Source organism: Nomascus leucogenys, chromosome 5 (genome assembly GCF_006542625.1).
Source record: "Nomascus leucogenys isolate Asia chromosome 5, Asia_NLE_v1, whole genome shotgun sequence".
Classification (NCBI taxonomy): domain Eukaryota; kingdom Metazoa; phylum Chordata; class Mammalia; order Primates; family Hylobatidae; genus Nomascus; species Nomascus leucogenys.
The window spans coordinates 12104676-12118469 of record NC_044385.1 but is presented as its reverse complement, the minus strand read 5'-3'; the positions used below and the strand labels follow the sequence as shown (position 1 = coordinate 12118469).

The following is a 13794-nucleotide window of genomic DNA, read 5'->3' as shown; positions in this document are numbered from 1 at the left end:
AGGTGTGGTGGCATGTGCCTGTAGGCCCAGCTACTAGGGAAGCTGAGGCAGGAGGATTGCTCGAGCCCAGGAGGCAGAGGTTGTAGTGAGCTGAGATCGCACCACCGCACTCCAGCCTGGGCAACAGGAGTGAAACCCTGTCTCAAAAAAAAAAAAAAAAAAGTACAAATAGATGTATAATAAAATTATATTAGTTTATCATGAAATTATATATTGGGATATTTCACATACATGTAAATAGATAGATGCTGGAGAAAAAGCTGAAAGGAAATACACTTAAATGTCATAATAATTATGTCCAGGTTTTACAACTCTAACTCATGCATATTGTCTTTTTTGCACAAAATTCTCTACAAGGAGTAGTGCATCCTATGTCTATGACTGAGAGGAAGGTGACTGTGAGGCCCGGTGTATTCCCCTCTCCAGATCCCAGAGACAGCCCCAGTTCGTGGCTGCCGTGGTGGGTCAAGAGCACGAGGCTAGTGGCCGGTACGGGGCTGGCCCTGGGACACGGCTGGGGCTCACCTGAGGTGGAGTAATGGTACAGCTCCGTGTAGGGCTCAATGTGCACGGAGGAGCCGAACGGAATCTGCGGCACGCGGCCCTCCAGCTCCGTGTCGATGGTCAGGTGCCCGTGCTCATCGATGCCGCTGAACCGCTGCTTAATGACCAGATGGCCCGGGTGCCCCACAAAGGTCACCTCAGCCTGGCGAGTGAACTCACCCCCTGAAAAACAAGATGAGGCTGTTACTTTGCTGACTGGGGAGCGCTCCCTTCTGCCCACCCCAGGCTTACAGTGTGGAGCGGGGTTGGTGCGAACCCTTCTGCGGGTGCTTTGGTTTGGCTGGTAGAACATAGAGCTGGTGACACTGAAGACAGAGCTCAGACATCCCTGTGGCCCAAATGAGCCACACACAGGGGAGAGAAGAGGCTTCCTAGCCACAGCCCAGCATCTGTTGGGTTGGCTCAAGGGTTGGGCTGGAAATAGCGGAGGACAGGGGTTTGACTCCCAGCTGTGCTAGGCTCTGACTGGGTGAACTTGAGTAACCTATTTAACTCCTGTGAACCTCCATTTCCTGATGATTAAAAAAAGGATGCAATCTATGTTCTACAAATTGTCAAGTGCTCCATAATGCCAGTTACGGTGATGAATATTGAAATAGCTACATCCCAGTTGGATGGGCGAGTTGCTTATGGCAGACCATTCCCAGTAGCAGAAACCACCCTAGGATCACCTGCTACCATGATGGCTTCGGAACTCCTCTTGGTCTGTGCAAGGCGGCAGACCCAGACAGGCAAGAAAAGTACTTCTCCCTTTTCCACAGTGACCTGCCCCGTGACAGCAGGGGTTGACAAACTATGGCCTCAGGGCTAAATCTTGCCAGCTGCCTATTTTTCTACAACCCTTGAGCTCAGAAAGGTCTTTACATTTTTTAATGGTTAAAAAAAAAATCGAAAGAACAGTATTTCATGGTATGTGAAAATTATATACAATTTAAATTTCAGTGCCTAGTCAAAAAGTTGTATTGGAACACAGCCACGCTCATTCATTTATATATTGTCTGTGGTTGCTTTTCACTCTACAATGGCAGAGTTGAGCTGTTGCAACAGAGGCCATATGGCCCAAAATAATTAGGCATAGCTTAAAATATTTACTATCTGGCCCTTTGCCGAAAAAGTTTGACAACCTCAGCTTTATAGTTAAACCAGTCCCAGGCAAGTATCTCACTGATAACACAGGACCAGGAGAAATTCAGAAGGATCATTGTAGTAAAGAGATTTGCTGCTGTCGGGAGTTTGCAAAGACTTCCTCTCCCTCAGCCCAGCTGAAGTCCATGTATATTACAAAATAGCACCAATATAAATTAACTCATAAAAAAAAAACAGTGTGAAAAGCTGTGCAGGGAAGGAGTAGGGTCTGTGAGTTTGACTGCAGCTCAATGATACTTGCAAAGAAAAGGGCATCTGGTTTGCATGAGAGCATCAATATGGTTATAACACTCAGAATATATATGCCTGTGGACTAGGGAGAAAAAACATTAGGCCAAAAAGTAGCAAATCTTTTGAGCAGTTCAATCTTTTTTTTTTTTTTTTTTTTTTTTGAGATGGAGTCTCACTCTGTCGCCCAGGCTGGAGTGGCACGATCTCGGCTCACTGCAACCTCCGCCTCCTGGGTTCACGCCATTCTCCTGCCTCAGCCTCCCGAGTAGCTGGGACTGCAGGTGCTCGCCACCACGCGTGGCTAATTTTTGTATTTTTCATAGAGACGGGATTTCACTGTGTTAGCCAGGATGATCTCAATCTCCTGACCTTGTGATCCACGCACCTCGGCCTCCCAAAGTGCTGGGATTACAGGCGTGAGCCACCGTGCCCGGCCTCGCTCCTTTTCTAACACATAGCCTCTCCTTTCTTAAGATGGCCACACTTTATGTATTTATATGCCATGACTTTTGGAGGGGTTAACAGCATGCAGCCTGGATGGAGACCTTGCTTCCAGCAGTGTTTCCTCTAATAAAGCCTTGGCTAAGGCTCCAGGTTGGCTCAGGCAGTGGGAGAGAAGGCAGGTCTAGGTCGTCGGAGGCAGTGGCTAAGTACCTGTGCCCCAGCACAACAAGCTCCAGGTCCTGGAAGCGACCAGCGATGAAGGACACAGACTCCTCCAACCCAGCTGTTCCCGGGAATGGGTCTCCAGCACGCAAAGGTTGGGCTGGTCTTGGCAGAGCAAGGGGAAGGTCACCACAACGCCAAGGAGACATCCCTCAAGCCATCTGCCCACGCGTCCAATAAAGACTGAACCTTCCTCAATAGAGCACAGTCTCTAAAAAACTCCAAGGATATCTGGGCTTCCTAAGACTTCTGAGGATTATGTTTATGCGGCTTAATTAACTAGCTAGAAATGGCAGGTTCCTTCTCTCTGAGCAAATCCTGAGGAAATATCAAAGATCAGTTTCAGGTTGCTTTGGAATTCAGAGGCAGGCTTGATAGAATGAGGCAAACTGTGAAGTTGTAAGGTTCTACGAGCTGATACCACTTGTTCTGCCAGAAACACCTAAATCTCCACCATGAAATTGCTCCTCAATCAAAACCCAATTCTAGGCAGTCTCAGTTGCTATATATTAATGATAATATTACATGTTCATTTTACCTCATCATCTTATTTCCAAGACAGAGCTACAGGATGCCCTGTCTACAGACAAAAAGGAGCAACAACATGCTTCTAAGTTGTCTGCAGACTCAGAGTTCTCCTTCCATCCATCCCCAGGCCTCCCCCTAGGCACTACTGTGTGACCCATTAATTTTAATGTTGGATATAAATTACCAGTGATGCTGAACCCATTCTTGAATCCGTCCTGCTCCACTGCAAACATCCATCCAATGATGCCTCCAACTGGGGCCAGCGGAAGCAGAGAATATCCAACGGTCTCGGGAATGGTGCTGATGGCTGTGTAGGAGCGCCCATGATTCATTACTACGTAAGAGTGGAGGTCAGTGTTCTCAAAGACAATGGGGGTCTGGCTGCTCCCCACAAAGATTCTTCCTTTCACCTTGCCGTTGACTCGCTGGGGGGAACCTGAGCAAGAAAACAAAGAAAGAATACAGAGATCACTTCTAAGCCAGCCTTTCAAACACGAGTAATATGTAGGACCTGTACCTACTGGTGAAGAAAGCAAAGAAAAGAAACAGCACTGGGGTAAGTGGCTTTGGATAAGCACAAGTAGTTGTTCTTCCTGAGACTACCCACAACTGTATGCTGCGAGCCTTCCAAATCCCAGTGCCCCTGCCTCTCCTCCTGCGACTGAAAATGGACAGCACGAAAGGTGGCTCCACAGACAGCCACTGAGGAACTGCAGGAGTAAAAAATAGAATTTCAGGGTGATCTAGAACTAAGGGGACCATAGAATTGATCACATCTGAGAGTAAAAGGAGGCTGGGCATGATGGCTCATGTCTGTAATCCCAGCACTTTGGGAGGCCGAGGCAGGCGGATCACCTGAGGTCAGGAGTTCAAGATCAGCCTGGCCAATATGGTGAAACCCTGTCTCTACTAAAAATACAAAAATTAGCTGGGCATGATGGTGGGTGTAGTCCCAGCTATTCAGGAGGCTGAAGTGGGAGAATCGCTTGAACCCGGGAGGCTAAGGTTGCAGTGAGCTAAGATCGTGCCACCGTACTCCAGCCTGGGTGACAGAGCGAGACTCCATCTCAAAAAAAAAAAAAAAAAAAAGAGAGAGAGAGTAAAAGGAGTGTGGAATTGCTCATTTCACTGGGACAGCAAGGCTAACCTGAATGGCCCTGGGAGAATAGACATTTGCCTGCCTGATCTATAACACACTTTAGTAAACACCACGGGCTCATATACAGTCCCACCACCTAGCGTTAGCACTGACAGTCTGAGTCTTGGAGCCTCAGCCAACACAAGCCACACAGACAAGTACAGAGTCACCGCCCAGGCTACACAGGCATGCCCTCTGAACCAGAACCAGCTTGGCATGTTTGGTGCTGATTGTTCCCTTTAGACAATTGGGAACAATGGAATTGAGACCTACTATGACAAATTTAAAAGCCTCCTTAATACCTTGACAATAAATTGATCTGGGATACCATTTTTGCTTAAAAAATTACATTCATAATAAATGTTGGCATATACCTGGGGGAAAACTGCTAACAGTGGTTAACTCAGGGCAAACGTGGTGAACGTTCATTTCCTACACTATAAATTTTTATAATTTTTGAGTATTTATAACTTGCATATATTTATTATTGTTTAAACAGGGAAAAAAATAAGAACTAAAGAAATTAAATTGCTCTTTGTTGTATTCGAATAAGAACATTGAAGGTTACTGTATGGCCCAGAAATTCTAATTCATAGGTATACAGCCAAGAGAAAGGAGCACGTATGTCCACACAAAAATGTGAACACAAATGTTTTTAGCAGCATTACTCACCAGAGCCAAAAGGGAAACAACCCAAATGTCCATTAACTGATGAATGGATAAACAAAATACGGTACCTCCATTCATTAAGGTATTATTTGGCTAGAAAAAGGCATGAGGCTGGGCCCAGTGGCTCATGCCTGTAATCCCAGCACTTTGGGAGGTCAAGGCAGGTGGATCATCTGAGGTCAGGAATTCGAGATCAGCCTGGCCAACATGATGAAACCCCGTCTCTACTAAAAATACAAAAAATTAGCTAGGCATGGCAGCGGGCACCTATAATCCCAGCTACTCAGGAGGCTGAAGCAGGAGAATCGCTTGAACACAGCAGGCAGAGGTTGCAGTGAGCTGAGATTGCACTATTGCACTCCAGCCTGGGCAATAAGGCGAAACTCCATCTCAAAAAAAAAAAAAAAAAAAAGAAAGAAAGAAAGAAAGAAAGAAAAGAAAAAGAAAAAGGCATGAAATACTGACATGGGCTAAAACAGGCATGAACCTTGAAATCATCATGCTAAGAGAAAGAAGTCAGACATAAAAGGTCACGTATTGTATGATTCTATATGTATGAAACATCCGGAATAGGAACACCTATAAAGATAGAAGGTAGACGAGGGCTTGACAGGGGCTGGGGGCATTTTGGGAAATCAAGAGTGACTACTAATGGATACGGTGTTTCTTTTGGGGGTGATGAAAATGTTCTAGAATTAGATAGAGGTAATAGTTGGACAACTTTGTGAATATATTAAAACCCACCAAATTGTATACTTTAAAAAGATATGTGAATTATATCTCAGAAAAACAAAAACTGAAGGAAGAGGGAAAACAAAGGTTACGTTGCATTGTTTAGGTTTGATGTGGTATTATTTTCAGTTATTGATTGTATATATCTTATTTCTGTTCCTAGACTATGATCATCACAGGGTCAGGACTTTCACACCAGCCCCTCACAGGTTCTTGGCAGGGTTTTCTTTATGTAGTAAGTTCTCAGTGAATGTTGTTGAATAGCCCTAGGCAGGGGCTGGCACCTGGGGACCAGCTGCATTCTGATGACCTTTCGTTGGGTTCCATATGCCCAAATGGCTCAACACATTCTCTGATCAGCCAGGGCATATCCAACAGAGTCATTCTGCACGCATGTTGTGTCATTACTCTGGGGAACACTGTGAAGTTAGCTGGCCAACAGTGCAAAAAGGTATCCCAAGAACAATCCGGAAAACAAGCAAGAAAGCCAAGTTAAGAAACCAAACAAAAATGTTTCCACCAAACTTTGAGCTAGAAACATTTTTTTTTAAGTAGCAAGAATCCAACAAATATTTAAACCACAAATCTATTCCAGGGTGTGTATATAATGTCAAAATATGTGGCTGAACAGTTTGTCATATCTGAGCTGGCTGCCAAACACAAACTGTGCAGCATTTCAAGCTCTGATATTTGGGGTAGAAAAGGCTATGAGGTTGCTCTTTAAGAATAAGCTTTTATTGTGGATTTTGGAAGCTTCTCCTGGGGTGGAGAAGACACAAAAGCCAAGCCTGAAACAAAGAAGCAAAGGCACACCACCCCTGGGGTGATGGGATTTAGAAGAAAATCAAAAACAGTTTAGAAGTTAAAAACATCCCCTAAAATTAATAAGTAAAGCATACTCAATTTTCTTCCATTGCTGAAGGTAGTATTTTTTTTAAACCTCACTTTATCTAATGGGGACACAGAAGGAAATGATTTTTTGTTTTTAGCAACTTAAAATGATAACGAATTTAACTGTAACTATGGCAGATAGGGGGTCTGAAAAGCAGAAACCATTCTTCCAGTTGACTTTTATTTAGTCAAATTTTGCAAAGCAATTGAAGTTCCACATTAAACACACAAGGAAAATGACCCATGACAAGTGAGATAATTTGTTGGCATCTGCTATGGCTTGAATGTCCCCTCCAAAATTCATATTGAAACTTAATCCCCAATGTGATAGCATTTAGAAATGGAGCCTTTCAGAGCTGATTGGATCATGAGGGCTCTGCCCTGAAGAATGAATTAATCCAGCCATGGATTAATGGGTGAATGGGTTATCACCGGAATGGGACTGATGGCTTTAGAGGAAGAGGAAGGGAGACCTGAGCTAGGATGCTCAGCCCCCTGTACCAGCTCTGCAGAGAGCCCCCACCAGAAACAAGGCCATCACCAAATGTGGTTCCCTGATCTTGGATTTCTCAGCCTCCATCACTGTAAGAAATAAATTTTTTTCTTTATAAATTACTCAGTTTCAGGTATTCTGTTAGAAGCATCAGAAAAGTGACTAAGACCGCATCTGAAGGGAGGAACGTTTAACATGGTTGGGTTTTGCCATTTTTGTGTTAATTCTGGAATTAAAACAAACTCCAGCCTCCCAGATGGTGCAACTGAGTGAACGTTACCAGGACCCCCGGATTCGCACAGAAAGGATTCTCCTGACCATCTGCAAGCATCCAAACCAGTTGATCCTTTTGAGGGCAGAGTTTAGAATGGACGCTGGCCTGTAGCCGAATCCATCTGGCCACACAATGGGATTGGCACCCCAGCATTAACCATGGTGCATCTCTGATGCTCAATCGTAACCACGCTATGACTTCAGGAGCACCAGGAAAGAGAGACAGGAGGGAGAGGATGATGGAATAAACTTTACCTGCCACAGACTTTGGTCTAAGCCAGCCTTCTGTGGCCCTGCTGGGGCTTAACAACCATTAAGATAGGTCTGGCCGGGCGTGGTGGCTCACGCCTGTAATCCCAACATTTTGGGAGGCCGAGGCAGGCAGATTATTTGAGGTCAGGAGTTCAAGACCAGTCTGGCCAACATGGAGAAACCCCATCTCTACGAAAAATACAAAAATTAGCTGGGTTTGGTGGTGCACACCTGTGATTCCAGCTACTCGGAGGCTGAGGCAGGAGAATCACTTGAACCCGGGAGATGAAGGCTGCAGTGAGCCAAGGTCATGCCACTGCACTCCAGCCTGGGCGACAGAGTAAGACTCTGTCTCAAGAAAAAAAAAAAAAGATAGGTCTGTCAGCAACACCGCATAAAATTAGAGAGACTCTAAGAAAAAAAGACATGAAAGAGATTTCAAAGACATGGAGGAAAGTGAGAGGCATAAACAATTCTTTGTCCAGGCTGAGTAATTTTAACACTATGGCCTTTGTGGCCACACGCCACGCAGTTGTGAAGATGGGCTCCCAGTGACTGTCCCCTGAGATGGAGAAATAGCACAGGAAAGAAAGACTGCCATATTTGAAAAATGGGCCTTCCTGGGGGATGCCTGTAGAGAATATGAGAAAAAATGAGGGAGAGACCACGTATGGCTGCCATAAGAAAAACTCTACACACCTCCGGAGATGTGGGTAAAGCAACATGGAAAACGAGCACCAAAACAAAAACTCCGCTCCTCCTTCTCCCGCATGAAATGAACATAGAAAAGCAAATTACCTTCTGCAACACATTGCCTGCCATTGCCCGTATAGCCAGCGACACAGCTGCAGCAGAAGCCTGTGGCGTAGTCCCTGCACTCTGCGTGCACCGAACACTGGTGTCTGTTGTTGGCACACGTCTGGCGAGAATCCGTGTTATAGCTGAAAACTGGTCCAAGAAAACAATTGCACACCTGTAAGCATTTCACGCAGCTCTGGCCCAGTGGGCTCTCTCATCTAGTCACCAGCGACTCACACCTGCATGGGCAATTCAAGGGACCAGGCTCACTACAGATGATTACAATCCCCTATAGGTAGCCACTTAAATAGTTACGTGAGCCTGGGCAACATGGTGAAACCCCATCTCCACAAAAAACTACAAAAATTAACCGAGTATGGTAGCATGCACCTGTAGCCCCAGCTATTGGAGGAGGCTGAGGTGGGAGGATCGCTTGAGCCTAGGAGGTTGGGTCTGCAGTGAGCCGTGATTGCACCACTGCACTCCAGCCTGGGCAACAGAGCCAGACCCTGTCTCAAAAAGAAAACAAAAAAAAGTAATGTGGCTCCCCAACTCACATCACTGAGGCAAATAGGTCTAAAAGGAGTTGAGAAATCACAAGGGGATTATTAATTATTGAAAACTGCTAGAATCTAGTGTACTTGGCATCAATATTAGATTAGTGCTATCCAATAGCAATCTTAGGATGGTGTCCATCTAAACTAGTGAGAAGAATGAGCTTCATGTTTGGGGGGACTCTTAAAAATATATACATAAAAACATATATAATATATATTACCTACGTTATATAGGTCATATATAACATAAATATATTACATATATGTAATATATATTAAATATAAATATATAATGTATATATGTAAATATATATGCAAATATGTACATATACATATATGTAAATATATATGTAAATATGTACATATACATATACGTAAATATATAATATATATTTACATTGTATTACATTATATAAAATACAATATATTACATTATAACAGATAAAATATATTTATATGTTATATAATAATATATAATGCAATATATACTACATATAATTATGATATAATTTTTTTACTTTTTTATCGTGGTAAGATATATATAACGTAAAATTTGCCATTTTAACAACCTTAAAATATGTACATATATTTTATCCTCCTTCCTCTGCCTCCCAAGTAGCTGGGACTGCAGGCGGGTGCCATTGTGCCTGGCTTATATTCTTTTTAATTTTAAATCACCCCCCACCCCACCCCAACATACACTTTTCCCTGAGGAATAATTTGGAAGCACTTTTACTCAAAAGCTGAACAAAAATAATGCCCTAGTCACACCTGGGCTAAAAAGCCTTTGACCCAAGAAAGAAAAAGAATGTCTCCCTATTTTAAATTTCCACATTCCAAGTTCATTTTATTAGAATCATGAACTAGTTCATTATATTTAATAATCCAGAGCAAATTAATTTGGAATGAAATTGAAAAGCACAAGTGGGGTAAACTTTCAGAGGGGATAATGATCCCATTCGTAATTGACTGTTACGAGTGAAAAGAAAATCAAAGTTTAAAACCAGGTAGACTCAATGAGTCCTACATACCGGAAGGGAATTTCTGGCTTTATAAAGACAGCGTTTGGAGCCGAGCACACTTGAGCCCTGAACTGAACACGTGATGCTACTGATTACTTAAACTCCAGCTGTGGGCAGAGCTATCAGGGGTCATTATGGCCTGTGTATATGTGAACTATTCAAATAACACCAGGAATGCACTACTGGCCACAGAAGACTGACCTTTCTCATAAACATAGGGAAATAGCTGGGGTAGAGGGACAGGAATGTGTCTGTTTTAGACACAATCTGCATTCAAATCTAGGCTTTTTTCAGTCTTAAGTAATACACTGCCCCAAGCTGTTGGGCTGGATATGGTCTCATTCAAATGTGATGGCTTAAATGAGAATTTCAGAGATACCTAGAAAGGTGGAGACAGGATGGGACTCAAAACCCAACATCTGCAAGGAAACAGACCCAACACATCTGGGGGAGATGACTCCAAAACCCACGGCAGAGTGGCATGTGCTGAGCAATGTTGAGCATCACCCCAGGAACCCAGGGTGCAGTAGGAGAACCCTAAGACATGAGCCCTGTCCTTGTCCTGCCACCGAATGGCAGCTTCTCCATTTCCGTGCCTCAGAAGTAAGTGAGCACGCCAGCCAGTAAGCACCCCATCTCGTCCACGGTTTGGGATACTCGTGAGAACAAGCGTGTATGGCTACCGCTGTGAGATAAATCAGAACAAGTAAGGGCAAATAAGAATGAGTGAACAGTGTGGAATGGGCCAGACTTTTCTAAGGGTTTTATGATCATTCCTTAGTAGAAAAGCAGCAGACAGCCGCAATAAGCTTATCTAAAGGCTTGGACTATCCCATTTATATGAGTCTTAGTGGATTCCGTATCAAACTAATGTGAAAAAAAAATAATGAGGACAGTTTAGTTGGAACATCTTTTTTTTTTTTTTTTTTCTTGAGACAGAGTCTTGCTCTTGTCAACCAGGCTGGAGTGCAATGGTGCGATCTCGGCTCACTGCAACCTCCACCTCCCAGGTTAGAGCGATTCTCTGGCCTCAGCCTCCAGATTGGCTGGGATTACAGACGCCCACCACCACGCCCGGCTAATGTTTTGCATTTTTAGTAGAGGCAGGATTTCACCATGTTGTCCAGGCTGGTCTCCAACTCCTGACCTCAGGTGATACGCCCGCTTTGGCCTCCCAAAGTGCTGGGATTACAGGCATGAGCCACTGTGCCCGGCCAGAACATCTTTTATAAGACAAATGAAAGCATCCAGGAGTTCCATTTTCCCTCAAAATGTAGCAAAAATCTGATATAACATAGTTGACCAGAAAATGTACTGTAAAACTTTTTTTTTTTTTCGAGACAGAGACTCACTCTGTTGCCAGGCTGGAGTGCAGTGGCATGATCTCAGCTCACTGCAACCTCTGCCTCCCAGATTCAAGCAATTCTCCTGCCTCAGCCTCCTGAGTAGCTAGGACTACAGGCATGTGCCATCACGCCCCGCTAATTTTTGTATTTTTAGTAGAGATGGGGTTTCACCATGTTGGCCAGGATGGTCTCAATCTCTTGAGCTTGTGATCCGCCTGCCTCGGCCTCCCAAAGTGCTGGGATTACAGGTGTGAGCCACCACCCCGGCCCTATTTTTTTTTTAAAGAGTATCTACTTATATTGTTTTTTTTTTGTTTTGTTTTGTTTTTTATCTTCACAAACCAACTCTGAAACTGATGGGACCTGGGAAGAAAAATAATCAACAATTCTAATTCCAAAACCAAGAGGAAATAAATGTCAAAGATAAGCTTCATAGACAGCCAAAAGAACTTCTAAAATGTTTTTTCAGGTGGATGAATACATTTCTGATCTGAGAAATCACAAGAAAATCTGACTTTCAAAACAATTCTAATGGACGTTTTCTCTTTAAAACAGACAGAATGGAATACTAGGAAACTTGAAAGAAGACACACTCAACAGTCTCCAAAACCACGGTCCTAATCCCAAAAGATCACTGAGCATCTCTGAAGCCACTGGGCGTATAACACCAAGGCTCCACGGCTGTGAGAGTTCAGCCTCTACTTTCCCAAGCTCTTATCCTTACAAACCACCATGGAATGCTCACAACTGACATCTCCCCAGCAGTACGCCTGTCTGGAAGCCCACACAAGACCATTACCAACTGCAACTTAAATGGTCTTACCAACTCCTGTTTCCTCAACTTCATCCACATCTATGACCTGAGGGTGCTGCTGGTGAAAAGTCTCCACTGCCAACTGGAAAGACCTGGTTCTCTCTGTGGGAGGTCCAAGGGGCCTTTCGGTAGCTGCCCGGCGCGGGGAGAGGACGCTGGGCACACTGTATGTGTCAGCACCTCCCCTTCTCAGAGCCTTGTAGGAGAAGGGCGTGGTGCCCACATCCTCCAGGCCCAGACGAGTCGTCGCCAGGTCATAATCTTCATCCTCATCATCATACTCTGCCCCATCTTCGGTTCCGAGGATCACGTCCGCAGGCACCACGCCATTGGTGGTGGCTGGACTCCCAATCTCAAACACCCAGACACCCTGCTGCCCAGAGTTACTACTCCTAGGAGGAAGGACAGGCTTCTTAGAAAGAGGCCAGCAACCCACAAACAGCCACCACTACCCAAGCAGAGGGAGCCCTGGGGATCTGTGTTGGTCTGCAAGCCATCACCTGCAGCTAGGACTGGAGAGTGGAAGGGCACTGGCCATCATGTCTGAGTGTCATGTGGCTGAGACAGTCTAGGGCTGTCTGGTGAGACTGTGTCCAAATGGGCACAATACTAGCACAAGCTCAGTCCCAGCCATTCCAGAGGTGTGCTCCAGGGACAGGTCAGGACTTAAAATTCAACTTACTCATCCTAATTGCTGGTTACGTGCTCTACCTTATGAGCTAAGGTGGCTTATAGGACTCACAGTGGCTTTAGGACTGAAGTCATTCATGCTGTCCACTATCTCTTTCCATGGCATGGTATGATACAATTAAAAAATACATATCTGGTCTCTGTCCTCACATTCTGAAACAAGAGCTCCTACAGCCTTTGGAATTTCTGGAGTGATAAGAGTGTCTTTTGTAGGCTAATGAGTCGACTGATGGCTGGGAGCTCCTAGACAGTTTCAGGATGGGGGCTGGTGGCCAGAAAGACCAAGGCATGATTAGAGGGTTGGAATGTCCAGCTTTCCCCACTGCCTCCAGGGAGGTGAGATGGGCTGGAGATTGAGTCAATCACCAACAATCAGTGATTTAATCAACCAGGCCTTTGAAATAAAACCATGCCTATGAAATAAAAACCCTAAAATGGTGGGGTTCAGAGAGCTTCTGGCTTGAACACATCAAGGTGCTGGAAGGGTGGTGTACTCAGAGAGGGCATGGAAACCCTGCCCCCTTCCCCAAACCTTGTCCTATGCCTCTCTTCCATTTGGTTGATCCTGAGTTGTATCCTTTAGAATGAACTGGTAATAGTAAAGCATTTTTCTGTGTTATGTGAGCCATTCTAGCAAATTATCAAATCTGAGGAGCATGTCATGGAAACCCCCCATTTATAGCTGGTTTCTCAGAAGTACAGGTGGAAACACAGGACTTGGGACTGGCATCTGAAGTGGGGGCAGTCCTGTGGGACTCAGCCCTTAACCTATGGGGTCTGCACTAACGCCAGTGCTAGAATTGAACTGAAGTGTAGGACACCCGGCTGGTGTGCAGAGAATTGGTTGGTGGGGGGGAAAAAAAAAACCCACCCATTTGGTGTCAGAAGTGTGAATGAAAACATTGCAGACATGGTTTTTTAGAAATGCCAACTCCAGGGCTGGGCGCGGTGGCTCACGCCTATAATCCCAGCACTTTGGGAGGC

The 13794-nt window shown here is 44.7% G+C and overlaps 1 protein-coding gene across 1 annotated transcript in view; it reads right to left on the bottom strand.

The window, feature by feature from the left end:
• Window positions 1–13794, bottom strand: part of NID1 (nidogen 1) — an 89212-nt gene that overhangs the window by 54288 nt on the left and 21130 nt on the right. The window contains exons 4-7 of the mRNA XM_003267296.3: window positions 12130–12512; window positions 8382–8531; window positions 3320–3571; window positions 526–726 (exon numbers count right to left, since the gene is read on the bottom strand). Of these exons, the coding sequence (XP_003267344.2) occupies window positions 526–726; window positions 3320–3571; window positions 8382–8531; window positions 12130–12512 (986 nt within the window). The remainder of the gene's footprint in view (window positions 1–525; window positions 727–3319; window positions 3572–8381; window positions 8532–12129; window positions 12513–13794) is intronic.